This window comes from Littorina saxatilis, linkage group LG1 (assembly GCF_037325665.1).
Source record: "Littorina saxatilis isolate snail1 linkage group LG1, US_GU_Lsax_2.0, whole genome shotgun sequence".
NCBI classification, from domain to species: domain Eukaryota; kingdom Metazoa; phylum Mollusca; class Gastropoda; order Littorinimorpha; family Littorinidae; genus Littorina; species Littorina saxatilis.
In genome coordinates, this window is record NC_090245.1 from 103,796,606 (window position 1) to 103,811,859 (window position 15,254).

Sequence of the window (15,254 nt, forward strand, 5' to 3'; positions counted from 1 at the left end):
AACTTAGCTATCGCTAAGTCCCGATTGTCCTGTGTTTCATTCTGGAGGGCGTCGAGAGACGGCTGTCCTAGCAAGGAACCCTCAGTGAAAGGCGAACACTTAAGAACCTCCAGCGTGGCTTTATCTTGAATTCTAGAACCAGCCAGAAACGCGGACCTGCGCGTATGCACTGCATGTGCGTAAAGCTGAGCAGAAAGACGCATTTGCTCTGCTGAGACTTTAGCCAAAGTAGCGAGCAGAGTGGTCACGCCCTATACACTCGCGTCATTCCGAAATTCAAACGGATCTAGTGACGTGGCGATAGAACGGGAGAGAGACCTGAGCAGCGTCTCCGACAGAGACGCTAACTCCAAGTTGTATCTCCCTGATTCCTCCAAACCCAAGAGAGAGGCTTCTGTATAAGGAACAGATCTGTCTCTGCTATAGCCGTCCTCTCTGAGCGTCGCCAACTCCGGTGTTACCGGGAGCGTCGCGCGTGGTAAAGAGTAGGAGTCGATGAGATTGCGTGGGGTAGCGTTCAACGTCAACCTTCGTCCCGCCTGCTGTGAGACGTGAGAGGCTCGATGTGCGTCAGACAGCCAAGGCTTGGCCGAGTCTGGTGCCTGACCATGCTCTGCTAGAAGAGGCACTGAATCAGACGACGCATACCCATGCACCGAACGCTTAGCCAGGATCAAAGACATCTCATAAGCCACTGAAGGAGATTCACGAAACTTAAAACTTGGTGTCTCTTCCTGTGGTGAGTGGAAATCTCCAACAGCTGAAGGTGGTGGTGCCGTAGCATTTGCTGCTGACACCACTCCTTCCTCAAAATACCTTGAGGCTACCTGAGCTGCCATTGCTACCGTTTGGTGTAGCTTGGCTGGTAACCGGAAACTGGTATCATCATCCACAGCGGAATCCCCATATTCCGATTCTCCTTCCGGAAGTTCGCCACCACATTGACTTGCATCGTCATAGGCGGTATACCCCGGAAGTGAGGGTGCTTGTGATGTATAATCACCAATAGCATCCGCCCTTGAGAATACGTCCTGCCCCCCGGGCGGAAGTGTGGAACGCTGTGCCGATACTGGATCCTGAACAGGCCAGACCGACGATTGCGTGTCTTCCGTTCTAAGCGCAGGCATCGGAAGGGAGACTCCCCGACCAGCTCCCTGTCTATTGACGGCTTCCTGCTCCCGTGGCGGAAGTTGAGACCGTTGTGCCGTCGCTGATACTCCATACGGGCCAGGCATGCACTTCGTATCTCCCGTACTAAGAGCAAGCACCGGAAGGGTGACTCCCCAACTGGATGCCTGTCTATTGACGGCTTCCTGCCCGACGCCGGGCGGAAGTTGGGAACTACGTTGTGCCGTCGCTGGAACCTTAACGGGCCAGGCATGCACTCGCGTAATTCCCTGTGGGACAGTTACGGTACCTTTAGTCAAGCTGTCGATCCCGGCAGAAGATGTAAGGTGAGAAGACGCACTTCCATCTTGTTCAGCGTGAACATCGGCGATCGTAAACGTGGCTGACGGGGTTGCCTTAACCCTCGCTCGCGCGCTTACTTCTTCCGCTCCCGAATGGAGAGAGAGCAACTGCGCACTCGCCGACTTTAACTCCGCTGAAAACATGCAACGCATTTCGCCATTTGATCGCTAAAGGAAGCAAACATGGCGGACAAATCGTCCTTCTCCGTCATTGCGCTAGGCTTAACCGGCGCTGTCTTGCACTCTTGCTTCAACGCCGGCATTACAGGACTCTTAGGGTCATCAATTTCTACTGAAAACGAACTCTTAGAAACTGGTTCAAACACACTAACTGTGGTTTTCGAAACCTTTGCTTTCTTCGCCGCCTTCTTAGACGGGGACTCTGCTGTCCATACCTGTCTAGCGCTAGATTTCTTCTTCCCACTGTCTGCCATACTGGCGAAAGTCTTGAACGTCAAAACGTAAACAAAGACTAACTTGTGGCAAACGAAAGTAACAAAACAAGAAAAACTGGAAAAATCTCATTCAACCTCAGCCAAAAAGCTAAGATACAGACGTGTGACCAGGGTTGGTACTGCCAAGAAGCAGTGGGCTAAAGAATAGCCCGAGCGTAAACCAAAACACGTCCTCAACCAACGTCGCTGAAGAGTAGAATGAATACAATATGGCGGCGAGAGCACGCGTGCGCAGAGCATGCTGGGAGGTAACCTTGTCCTGACGTTGTCATGTGACCGTCAAGGCTGTTCTATTTTTTAGGGTTACTTTCCCCCTTACCAGGGTGAGCGTAGTTTTCAGCGTCCTAGCACTAAACTGAAGTAAATTGCAATATGTGAATTGGGATAAGATATGTAATTTAATACATAATTATGGAAAATGTTTTTATATTTGTCGTTGAACTCGTCAGCTACACAATCGTCACTCAATCAAAAACTAATTCATGTATATACAATTTAGTACGAATAACAACAAGGTAACGATAGAGTAACAGGGCCGACATGATTAACTGAGCACGTCACATGAGACTGATGTTCATGCCATACAAGAGTGTCTTGAGATGTCGCTAGGCGACTTGGTGAGGAGGGCAAGGGAACGATTAAATACGTACTCTTTTCAGACTGTCGTCGTCAGTTAAGTCAAATTGCAAGCACAAGTTATGTCACTTTCACGCAGGAACGATATCTTAAAGGAGGCGGAACTAGACGGTGCAGATGGGACCCTCTAAAACTCCGCTTAGGGGTCAATGGACACTCTAAACATTAAGTGGGGGTCCCGGTGTAACACGAAATTTTTACTCCACGAAAAATTTACTCCGGAGTAAAAATTTCGTACGAAATTCTTACTCCGAGTAAATTTTTCGTACGAGAAAAGAACTCCCCAAGGCACGAAAAAATGACTCCCTCCACGAAATTTTTACTCCCCATTTTTTTTTACTTCCAGTAAAAATCTCGTAGGCGAAAATGGGATACGGGCAAAGGGATATTGCCAATATGTGATCTCGCGCAAACGAATGTCGCGCTACCCTCCCTCCACCCCTTCCACCACCAAGACTAACAGGGGACAAGGGAGTATAAATTTCGTACACCTGGCATGAGAAGTTAAATTGCTCGTGTTAGGGTGAAGTAATTTATTCGTTTTTTATTCGTCAGGGGAGTAACATTTGTGTACGAAATGTTTACTCGGAATTCACCTGTCGTGGGGAGTAACTTTCTCGTGTAATGGGGGAGTGCTTTTTTCGTAAAGGGAGTAACATTTTCGTACGAAATTTTTACTCCGGAGTAAAAATCTCGTGGGAGTAATTTTCTCGTGTTACACCGGGACCATCGAGGACAGGCGTCCGTGGGTAGCCCTGAGGGCTCACAAACTTGTCATGCAATTCCGAAACTTAAAGACAAAGACTGACTGACTATCCCACAGTCTTACAACCCATTAGCCTATATGTGACTGGAGGATATGGCGTAACATTATGCCCGTAGGACATTAATATTCTATCTCCTCTGATAGTCTTGACTCAAACAGGTCCAGTTTGGTTGTTTTTTTGACGCGGTCTTCGACTGAGCTACGGACTAAACACAGGGAAGAAACACAGGCTACACTGAAAGTACACTTCATCATCAATCGACAATTTTACATCAAGAATTTTAAGGAAATTTACAACATCCCCGAGTGAAACAGGAAATTTACTGACGTTTTCAGGTATTTAGTCCAATTTCCTGGTTTTGAGAATTTACTGTAACATAATGTAATCACATCTGCCGTGGCTTTCAAACCTTTCACGATACTGATAGCCTAAAGCCGAAGAACAAAACTCAGAAAAAAACAGACAAGTCGAAGAGAAAGAAAGTGGATGCAGAGAAAGACAGACTAGGGAGTGAGTGAGAGAGAGAGAGAGAGAGGGTGAGAGAGAGAGAGAGAGAGAGAGAGAGAGATCTAGAGAGAGAGAGAGAGAGAGAGAGAGATGTTGTGTGGACAAGTGTGAGAAAGAGAGAGAGAGAGAGAGAGAGAGAGAGAGAGAGAGAGAGAGAGAGAGAGAGAGAGAGAGAGAGAGGAGAGAGAGAGGGTAAATGTAAATAAAAAAATTTAAAAAAAATTGTCCATGATCTGTTTACTGTCCATTGAGTGTGAAGCTGAGAGAAAGAGTGAGACTGAAGGAAAACAATAATAACTTAATAAGAATTAAAATGATAATAAAAAAAATAAAATAAATAAAACTTCCGATATAAAAAAAAAAAAAAAAAAACCCGCACGCACATGTGTGATTAACAATGTCTGATTTTCAAGAAAAAAAAGAAAAAAAAAAAAAAAAAAAAAGATAGCCTAAAGCCTGTCCTCAACTGGGCGAAGTCGACTACGCGCAGTATACTTTGCGCAGCTGCATGGCCGCATGAAGCTTTAGCACTGAGTTTTCGGTACAAAAAACCTTCGTGAAGTCTTCGCAAACTCGACTTCGAACTTAATTAAGGACAGGCTTTACGGCAGCTGTCTATAAGGCACAATTGTAATCAACAGACAGTTTTTATTCGTTTAAAGAAAGCATTCTTGCAGATTTAATTATGCAAACCATACAAATCGTACATTCTGAGCCATGTCTGTGAATAACTTGGAGCGAATGAAAGAACTCGGGGAATCTCCGTCATGCACGTACGTGTCTAGCGGAAGCTCACTGCCGCCATGACTTGCTGAGTCATTGGCAGTGTCGACCGGAAGAGCAGGCATCTGCGAAACGGAGGTGTACTAAAGTGATCAAATGCGACAGTGACTGTATACAAAAAAAACAAAACAAAAAAAAACCAACAAAACCCCATACATAAATAAAGTCGACTCGCAGCACCACCTGTTTACAGTATGTACTACATGAACAACAATGTTCACAGAAACATCGAGTTCAGCAAATATATTTTCAGTTCTAAGGCTGTGATCTCAGTCCAACAGTAGGCTACATGTAGTGTATTTGTTGTTTTAGTGATAATGTATATAAACATCTAGGACTGTTTTCAGCATTGTTGATAACATGTTCTGTTTGATTAAGGGTATTCAGCTGGTATTTCCTTGTTTTTTACTACCTATTTTATTCATGTTTTTATTACTTAGTTAGTGGAAGAATCTTTTGTAATGTATGTTTGATGGTGTATGCTTTTAATTAAGCGTTGTTGACTATGAATGTAGATGTAAATGCTTGTATAACTGTGTTTTAATTTTAAATGTGTCAAGCGCAAAGAGCATAATTGTAAAGTTATGATGTTGCGCTATATAAATGCTCATTTATTATTATTATTATCATTATTAAATATTGGATAAGTTGACCACACACACTTCTCCGTCTGCGCTTTTGAATGACACGCAGTTTACAGGAAGTGGTTTGTCAGAAATGAGTTAAGCTTCATGAATTGTCACTGACCATGCTGTGCAAGCGACCGAGTAGCTTCTACTGGCTTCGGTCGTTGTATGGCTCCAATGAGTAAGAAAGTCAATCTGAACGAGACCCGATTGGTCTGCATGTGGGCGTGGTTGCACGAGACATCAACATTCATCAAATTGTTCTTCTTCTTCTTCGTTCATGGGCTGAAACTCCCACGTTCACTCATGTTAATGCACGAGTGGATTTTTACGTGTATAACCGTTTTTACCCCGCCATTCAGGCAGTACATACGCCGATTTCGGGTGAAGCATGCTGGGTATTTTCGTGTTTCTATAACCCACCGAACTCTGACATGGATTACAGGATCTTTTCCGTGCGCATTTGGTCTTGTGCTTGCGTGTACACACGAAGGGAGATAAAGCACTAGCAGGTCTGCACATCAGTTGACCTGGGGGATCGGAAAAATCTCCACCTTAAACCCACCAGGCAGCCGCGACAGGGATTTGAACTCACGACCTTCCGATTAGGAGGCCGATGTCTTATTCACCACGCCTCTGCGCCCGTCGATCAAAGTGTTCATTTCAAATTCAACAAGGATTTGCTGCAGGAGAGTTTCTTTGATAGGATCCATATCTATATCTCATACACCGGCCATTGCCTCAGATATGAAAGACGAATGCGAAAGCTTACAGATGAGCAAGCGACATCAAAAGCCATGCGCGGCACGATGGCAGTCAATGCCGGAGAAAGTCATTTTAGCATGACTACCACAATGGCGTCAGCATTCTCTCAGTCAGTTTCCAGGTAGCACAACTGAATAACCATTGATGTCATATCGGCGCATGGCATCACCACTGTAACATACAGTAAATTCGAAACAGGAAATCTGTTGGCGAAGACTGTCAGAGGCGTGTTTGGCCTGCCATCACACTTTTCACAGTTGCTTGATTATTTGCCATAGAGCATTTCCTTGGGCAGGGGGCGGGGCTTGGTGAGTCTGCCGTTGGAGGGGCGTGGCTTGATGTCAGGAGTCGAGCAGATTGACGGGAAGCGGCTGTCACGTCCCTCCGCCAGAGTGGAGGGCGTGCTCATAGACCTCTGTAAACAGGACAGTAAATCATGGGACAGTTGTAGACGTTCTTTAATTTTAGCACCCTAAATGTATCGCTTATAGTATACGTTATCTTTTTTGGGTGTCAAGTGCTTTCCTTGCAATACGATTCGCAAGAGGATCCCTGACACGTTCAAGCCCATTAAAATACTTTTCTGGACGTTAAATCTAACTTGTTTTCTAATTGTTGTAAAGATCCCAACGATATTCAAAATTAACAAATAACCTTAACCTCAACCAGTTGAATGAAAAAAATATACAGAAAACAAGTCGCGTAAGGCGAAAATACAATATTTAGTCAAGTAGCTGTCGAACTCACAGAATGAAACGCAATGCCATTTTACTCGTAGCATCGTCAGGCCACCGCTCATGGCAAAGGCAGTGAAATTGACAAGAAGAGCGGGGTAGTAGTTGCGCTAAGAAGGATAGCACGCTTTTCTGTACCTCTCTTTGTTTTAACTTTCTGGGCGTGTTTTTAATCCAAACATATCATATCTATATGTTTTTGGAATCAGGAACCGACAAGGAATAAGATGAAAGTGTTTTTAAATTGATTTGGACAATTTAATTTTGATAATAATTTTTATATATTTAATTTTCAGAGCTTGTTTTTAATCCGAATATAACATATTTATATGTTTTTGGAATCAGCAAATGATGGACAATAAGATAAACGTAAATTTGGATCGTTTTATAATTTTTTTTTTATTTTTTACAATGTTCAGATTTTTAATGACCAAAGTCATCAATTAATTTTTAAGCCACCAAGCTGAAATGCAATACCGAATCCCGGGCTTCGTCGAAGATTACTTGACCAAAATTTCAACCAATTTGGTTGAAAAATGAGGGCGTGACAGTGCCGCCTCAACTTTCACGAAAAGCCGGATATGACGTCATCAAAGACATTTATCAAAAAAATGAAAAAAACGTTCGGGGATTTCATACCCAGGAACTCTCATGTCAAATTTCATAAAGATCGGTCCAGTAGTTTAGTCTGAATCGCTCTACACACACACACACACAGACACACAGACACACAGACACACACACGCACATACACCACGACCCTCGTTTCGATTCCCCCTCGATGTTAAAATATTTAGTCAAAACTTGACTAAATATAAAAACCAAGACTAGTGTGTTTGAATTATAGTAGAGTAACAAACCTGGCGGTCAGCAAGGTGTTGCGACGCCTGTTCCTCAAAACAGATTACCGGCCCTGATGGCGGTACGACAGTTTTCTCCCTTTTCAACGCCGAAAAGAGATTTGCACCATTGGCAGCAACGTGATGCATGGTTCCTGAAAAAAAAGATAACATGTCAAGCTCTTTAAGGCGAAGGCTGTCTTCCATTCTCTTCTAACCCTTTACTTACTTGTGCCTTTATGTTCATTTACGCTTTAATTTGACGCCAACCGCCATCAGCTGGACACTTTACAACTGGAAAATGTTCTCACAGTAGCAAATTAAGGCTTTTTGGAAAGCGTGCACCAACTTGAAAATCCACACCGTCAGTCTTCCGTCAGTGTATCCATTGCTTCCTTCATATCTTGGGTTACATACTTTAATTGCTAGGTTTGCGCAGACTTTCACTCAAGATCAAAAACTGTTGCCACGGTCTTCATGAGCCCGTTTTTTTGTCTGATCCAGAATCGTACTGCGACAAAAAGAAACATCAGCAATACCTGCAGAATGACTAGTTTGCAGTTTCAGTCCTGTCACCGAGCGGTCCACATGGATGGGCTGCTTGTCTGTGAACATGCGGTTGAAGTTCGCATCCCTGTTGCTCAGTTCCAGTCTGTAGCGGTGGATTTCGCGTCGTAACCGCTCCAGTTCTTCGTTCTGATCCTGTCAAAAGCAAAGCAGAGATACTGTAGCTATAAATCGTCTCTTCGTAAGGCAACCTAAACCTAGTGATCTACTTGCTTCGAAAAGGCATCGTGTACCCCCCTCCCCCCCTCCCTCTATCCCCCTCGACGTCTCTGATTGAAGAGTTGTTGTTATTGTGTTAATGATGGAAATAATTAACTCTTGAAGGGTATCCTTCGTTATTTGTCGGAAGACACTGCTCACTGAAGAAAAACTCAATTTTAACCAATCCAACACCGCGGCTGGTTCCCATCCATTTGGTAACTTTCTCGTGCATCTCGGCCATCTCTGTGATCTCGGCCCTGGAGCCCCATCAAGCCAACAAGTGAATCATGAGTACCGGCGACCCTATTGCGCGACAAGGAGGAGCGGGTGGGGGGGGGGGGGGGAGGGGGGGGGGGCGTGAGATTTGGATGGGGCAGATAATGTGAATCACTGCACGAAATAACTTGACCTTGCCAACCGTTAAGCATGTCCTTATGGGGCGAAGTCGACTACGCGAAGTATAGCCTACTTCGCGAAGCTCGTTGCACAAAGCTTTAGCTTTGAGTTTTTGGTAAAAAGACTTCGCGCAGTCTTCGTGAAGTCGACTTCGGGATCAATTAGGGACAGCCTTTAGAGAAACTGAAGGGCTGCGGTAATGTCACATTATTTTATCAACCGTCTCTTTGACATCATTATCTGATTGGCAGTCAATTGGGCAGATGGCCACAGAAGCTAAGTTAATTGTATAAAAGAACCGGTCGATCGAAGTATTTCTTTCTCTTTTTGTCTTAATGTAGTAATAGTGGAATGCGAAACCTGATTGTACATTACCATCTGAACAACACTTCCACCCCCTATTTTTACAAGTTATGACTAAATGTTTTAACATCGAGGGGGGAATCGAGACGAGGGTCGTGGTGTATGTGTGTGTGTGTGTGTGTGTGTGTGTGTGTGTGTGTGTGTGTGTGTGTGTGTGTGTGTGTGTGTGTGCGTGCGTGCGTGTGTGTAGAGCGATTCAGACCAAACTACTGTACCGATCTTTATGAAATTTTCCATGAGAGTTCCTGAGATTGATATCCCCGAACGTTTTTTTTCATTTTTTGGATAAATGTCTTTGATGACGTCATATCCGGCTTTTCGTGAAAGTTGAGGCGGCACTGTCACGCTCTCATTTTTCAACCAAATTGGTTGAAATTTTGGTCAAGTAATCTACGACGAAGCCCGGACTTCGGTATTGCATTTCAGCTTGGTGGCTTAAAAATTAATTTATGACTTTGGTCATTAAAAATCTGAAAATTGTAAAAAAATTATTTTTTTTATAAAACGATCCAAATTTACGTTCATCTTATTCTCCATCATTTGCTGATTCCAAAAACATATCAGTATGTTATATTCGGATTAAAAACAAGCTCTGAAAATTACAAATATAAAAATTATGATCAAAACTAAATTTTCGAAATCAATTTAAAAACACTTTCATCTTATTCCTTGTTGGTTCCTGATTCCAAAAACATATCGATATGATATGTTTGGATTGAAAACACGCTCAGAAAGTTAAAACGAAGAGAGGTACAGAAAAGCGTGCTATCCTTCTTAGCGCAACTACTACCCCGCTCTTCTTGTCAATTTCACTGCCTTTGCCATGAGCGGTGGACTGACGATGCTACGAGTATACGGTCTTGCTGCGTTGCATTGCGTTCAGTTTCATTCTGTGAGTTCGACAGCTACTTGACTAAATGTTGTTTTTCGCCTTACGCGACTTGTTGTTTTTCTACTCCTTGTACTACCCCCCCCCCCCTCCCCGCCTCCCCCGAACTAAAAGAAGAAGAAAGAAAACAAAGACAAGAAAAAAGTAATGAAAGAGGCAGTGAAACCAAGAATGGATTTCCAGTACAAGTTTTCAGGAAAAAGGGTTTACATGAAAATAGAACAATGAATGAAGTAATACAATAATGCCCAATTACTTTAAAGTAAGTAGAGTTCAGATCAAGACCGTAAGTACCAATTAACCCCATGAACTGCCAGGAGTGATTTATTTTCACCCTCTGCGTGTATACACCATGGTAATCGCATTTGCTTTTCTACGTCATTCTCCCACTGAAAGTACTCAACAAAGGAGAAGTACCAGTAATACAGATTAGGACACCTTCGGAAACTACTGAAGCATGATCGAGTAACTCTGAAGCCAAGCAACCGCAGTAATCATTGTGTTCCACTAATACCCTTTGAGAAAGCCTCCAGTCCTGTTTGATTTTCACTTTTGTGAGGCGATGCATGAATTTGTTTTTGTTTTGTAGACACTTAATACTCGTAGCAGTACTGTTTGCGGGCCTGCCGCCACTTCAGTGTACGCAAAAGGCATTCCTGAAGTAGCCTGGATTTTTACATTTTGTCAAGTTTTGACTAAATGTTTTAACGTAGAGGGGGGAATCGAGACGAGGGTCGTGGTGTTTGTGTGTCACTGTGTGTGTGTGTGTGTGTGTGTGTGTGTGTCTGTGTCTGTGTCTGTGTGTCTGTCTGTCTGTGTGTGTGTGTAGAGCGATTCAGACTAAACTACTGGACCGATCTTTATGAAATTTGACATGAGAGTTCCTGGGTATGATATCCTCATACGTTTTTTTCATTTTTTTGATAAATGTCTTTGATGACGTCATATCCGGCTTTTCGTGAAAGTTGAGGCGGCACTGTCACGCTCTCATTTTTCAACCAAATTGGTTGAAATTTTGGTCAAGTAATCTCCGACGAAGCCCGGGGTTCGGTATTGCATTTCAGCTTGGTGGCTTAAAAACTTAATGAATGAGTTTGGTCATTAAAAATCTGAAAATTGTAAAAAAAATATAAAACGATCCAAATTTACGTTCATCTTATTCATTATCATTTTCTGATTCCAAAATTATATAAATATGTTATATTTGGATTAAAAACAAGCTCTGAAAATTAAAAATATAGAAATTATTATCAAAATTAAATTTTCGAAATCAATTTAAAAACACCTTCATCTTATTCCTTGTCGGTTCCTGATTCCAAAAACATATAGATATGATATGTTTGGATTAAAAACACGCTCAGAAAGTTAAAACGAAGAGAGGTACAGAAAAGCGTGCTATCCTTCTCAGCGCAAGTACTACCCCGCTCTTCTTGTCAATTTCACTGCCTTTGCCGTGCGCGGTGGACTGACGATGCTACGAGTATACGGTCTTGCTGCGTTGCGTTGCGTTCAGTTTCATTCTGTGAGTTCGACAGCTACTTGACTAAATGTTGTATTTTCGCCTTACGCGACTTGTTTTTTTGTTGCTCTTCGTGTAGGCCTGACTCTGAAAGGCTTTGATAGATGCAGCAGCCTGTAGAGCAAAACAACAACAACAACACCACAAAAGAAGCCGTCCCTTTCTTGATTTAACCTCCAATATAATTCACTCACCACAAAAGAACCAGTCCCGTTCTTGATTTAACCTCCAATATAATTCACTCACCACAAAAGAACCAGTCCCGTTCTTGATTTAACCTCCAATATAATTCACTCACCACAAAAGAACCAGTCCCGTTCTTGATTTAACCTCCAATATAATTCACTCACCACAAAAGAAGCCGTCTCGTTCTTGATTTAACCTCCATCCTAACTCACTCACCACAAAAGAACCAGTCCCATTCTTGATTTAACCTCCAATATAATTCACTCACCACAAAAGAAGCCGTCTCGTTCTTGATTTAACCTCCATCCTAACTCACTCACCACAAAAGAACCAGTCCCGTTCTTGATTTAACCTCCATCCTAATTCACTCACCACAAAAGAACCAGTCCCATTCTTGATTTAACCTCCAATATAATTCACTCACCACAAAAGAACCAGTCCCGTTCTTGATTTAACCTCCAATATAATTCACTCACCACAAAAGAACCAGTCCCGTTCTTGATTTAACCTCCATCCTAACTCACTCACCACAAAAGAACCAGTCCCGTGCTTAATTTAATATCCATCATAATTCACTCACCATTTGCTACCAATGCTAGTCCCTAATAGGTTTAAGCCTGTGGGACAAGAACCATTATCAAGTCGCACTCACCAGAAAAGAACCAGGCCAAGAAAAGAACCAGTCACGGTCTTGATTTAACATCCATCCTAATTCACTCACCAGAAAAGAACCAGTCCCGTTCCTGGACAGTTTCTGTCCGTTGACCACCTCGGACACTTTGCGGTTAAAGTCACGCTTGAGCGCCTTCATGTCGGCCTCCAGCTGCTTGTTCCGCACGAGCAGCTGGTCCCTTGTCCCGTGGCTCTCGTCCAGGGCGGAGTGCACCTGACGTAGCTCCCTCTCCAGGCTGTCGTTGTTCCGCTGCAGCTCCTTGACCAGCTCGCCTCCCTCCTTGCTGCACTCCCTCAGGCTCTGCTCCAGCTGGGCCACCTGCTTCCTCAGCTTCTCCACCTCGCGCTCCCGCCTGGTCGTCTCGTCCACCTGTGAGTTCATCTGCTTGGAGACGCTGTGGCGGAGGTTCTCGATGTCGCGCTGAGCCCCGATCAGCATGTCTCGCAGGTTCTGACACTCGCTTCTCTCCTCCTGGAGGAGTCTCTCCGTCTCTTCCAGCTTCCTATCCCAGTCTTGTTCCTTGCTCTGGAATTCACCTTCTAGCAGTTTACGTATCCTGTCCACGTCCCCGGCCTGGTGTTTCATGGATTCCTCCTGCAGTCTCTCCAACACGCCGATTCGTTTTTGGGCGTCTTCGATGACCTCGCTGATCTCGAACTCGTAGGCTTCCTTGAGGGCCTCGATCTCCACCTCCTTCTCGTGGTTGCGGGTGAAGAGCATGTGGACCACCTGGGTCAGCTCCGCCACCTTCTTGGACATGCGGAACTCGAAGCTCCGTTTGGTTTTGTCGTTGCCCGCCGCTGTCACGGTAGTAGCCATTGTGCTGAGCGGTTCACAGACACCCTTACGATATAAGATTTTGACAGCTTCACGCTGATGCGGATTAATACTAATAGTTATGTAATGCGAGAAACTTGTTGGCTGTGTTTCACGTGCACTTGTGCTTCGTCATGATGCATATTAGCACATCCTCTGCAGCGCACGCTATGTGTTTCAGATGGTCTCTACGAATGTTAGTCCTCTGTACCATGATTTGACGTCCATTGGATTCCTTTCCACGATTTTGAAGCAGACGAGTGCAACATTATATTCGTTGGCATTTCAAGCGTGAATAAATTACACAAAACCGACTGTTTTGTCTTTGTATCGAAAGTGTCTCAGAAGAATATCGTAGGAAATGAAATCGACAATATCCTCATATCAAATCAAATAACTCGGCACATATTTGGCGGATAACAGCCAATCAGATGCTTGGAAGAACACTTCCCGCTCTCAGCTCTCTGTGTTGTAGACATTCAAGAGGTTGTAGGTGCCTTGTTCATTTCATGTCACCGCGCTGGGACATCCAGTAACGTCCAAGGTTCCAGAACTCGGCGCTGTGTCTGCTGATTCTCAGGTTGGTCTGCCTGAAATATACGAGATAAAAAGTATCAGAAAACTGCATCACCGACCAGAATGAGACTTGACTAATAACAAAGAGAAAGCGATCATCAACTTTATTGTGTTCGCTCTTCGCGGCCCCACTGGCGGAGTTCTTGCATACCACTTAGAAAACAGTTTTAGTTTCTGTGAAACAAACCCGCCTTGAAAGGACCGAGACTTAGCATACTTACAGGTTTCCAAACGACCAGTAACTACCAGGCTCCTAATAACAACAGGAGCAGGGGCAAGCAAAATAACAAACGACAAAAAGAGAACTCAGTAAACCTACGTACGTCTCGACGTTAAGGATATAAAAGTCAATCGCCGAGACTTCCACAAAGTGGAGACTCACTCACGACTCAGGTTGTTTAGCGTTGCATATGATTACACAGTCTATCCGATTACTGCATGTTTGCATACTGCGGCCTTCAATGCTACTCTCGTCCCGAATCAGAAAAGGGACTGATCACACTTATAGTGCGTAGCAAAAGAAACGCGCTACCCTCGCACACACTGTTAGGGCGTTCTCCCACCGTCGTTTTCAAACGTAATAGACTCCCCCGAAATCGGCGTATGCTGCCTGAATGGCGGGGTAAAAACGGTCATACTAACCCACTCATACAAAAACATGAGTGAACGTGGGAGTTTCAGCCCATGAACGAAGAAGAAGAAGAAGAAGAAGAAGAAGAAGAAGAAGAAGAAGAAGAAGAAGAAGAAGAAGAAGAAGAAGAAGAAGAAGAAGAAGAAGAAAAGAAGAACGTAATAGACGAACAAGAAAGGTCGACTGTCTTTACTTAGCTAAAAATATGCATTTTTAAGATACGCTAATTGTATAGCGGTTCAAAATTACGAAATTGGCTGCAGTCTCGACTCACGTCACCCCAACACGTCTATAGTATGCGATTTTTGAACTTGTAAAATAACACTACAATTAAACAAGTCGCGTAAGGCGAAATTACTACATTTAGTCAAGCTGTGGAACTCACAGAATGAAACTGAACGTAGTCCGCCGCTAGTGCAAAAGGCAGTGAAAGTGACGAGCCTGTTTGGCGCGGTAGCGATTGCGCTGTGCTTCATAGCACGCTTTACTGTACCTCTCTTCGTTTTAACTTTCTGAGCGTGTTTTTAATCCAAACATATCATATCTATATGTTTTTGGAATCAGGAACCGACAAGGAATAAGATGAAATAGTTTTTAAAACGATTTTGGAAATTTAATTTTGATCATAATTTTTATATTTTTAATTTTCAGAGCTTGTTTTTAATCCAAATATAACATATGTATATGTTTTTGGAATCCGAAAATGACGAAGAATAAGATGAAATTGTTTTTGGATCGTTTAATAAAAAAATAATTTTAATTAGAAGTTTCCGATTTTTAATGACCAAACTCACTCATTAGTTTTTAAGCCACCAAGCTGAAATACCAAACCCCGGGCTTCGTCGAAGATTACTTT

At 43.4% G+C, this 15,254-nt stretch overlaps 1 protein-coding gene across 1 annotated transcript in view; it reads right to left on the reverse strand.

Annotated features, from left to right (window-relative positions):
- Positions 1 to 4,803: 4,803 nt before the first annotated feature.
- LOC138948557 (protein FAM184A-like) overlaps positions 4,804 to 15,254 on the reverse strand; it is a 20,583-nt gene continuing 10,132 nt past the window's right edge. Inside the window, exons 2-5 of the mRNA XM_070320115.1 lie at positions 12,424 to 13,781; positions 8,121 to 8,283; positions 7,603 to 7,736; positions 4,804 to 6,423 (exon numbers count right to left, since the gene is read on the reverse strand). Of these exons, the coding sequence (XP_070176216.1) occupies positions 6,274 to 6,423; positions 7,603 to 7,736; positions 8,121 to 8,283; positions 12,424 to 13,194 (1,218 nt within the window). The 5' untranslated portion in view covers positions 13,195 to 13,781 and the 3' untranslated portion in view covers positions 4,804 to 6,273. The remainder of the gene's footprint in view (positions 6,424 to 7,602; positions 7,737 to 8,120; positions 8,284 to 12,423; positions 13,782 to 15,254) is intronic.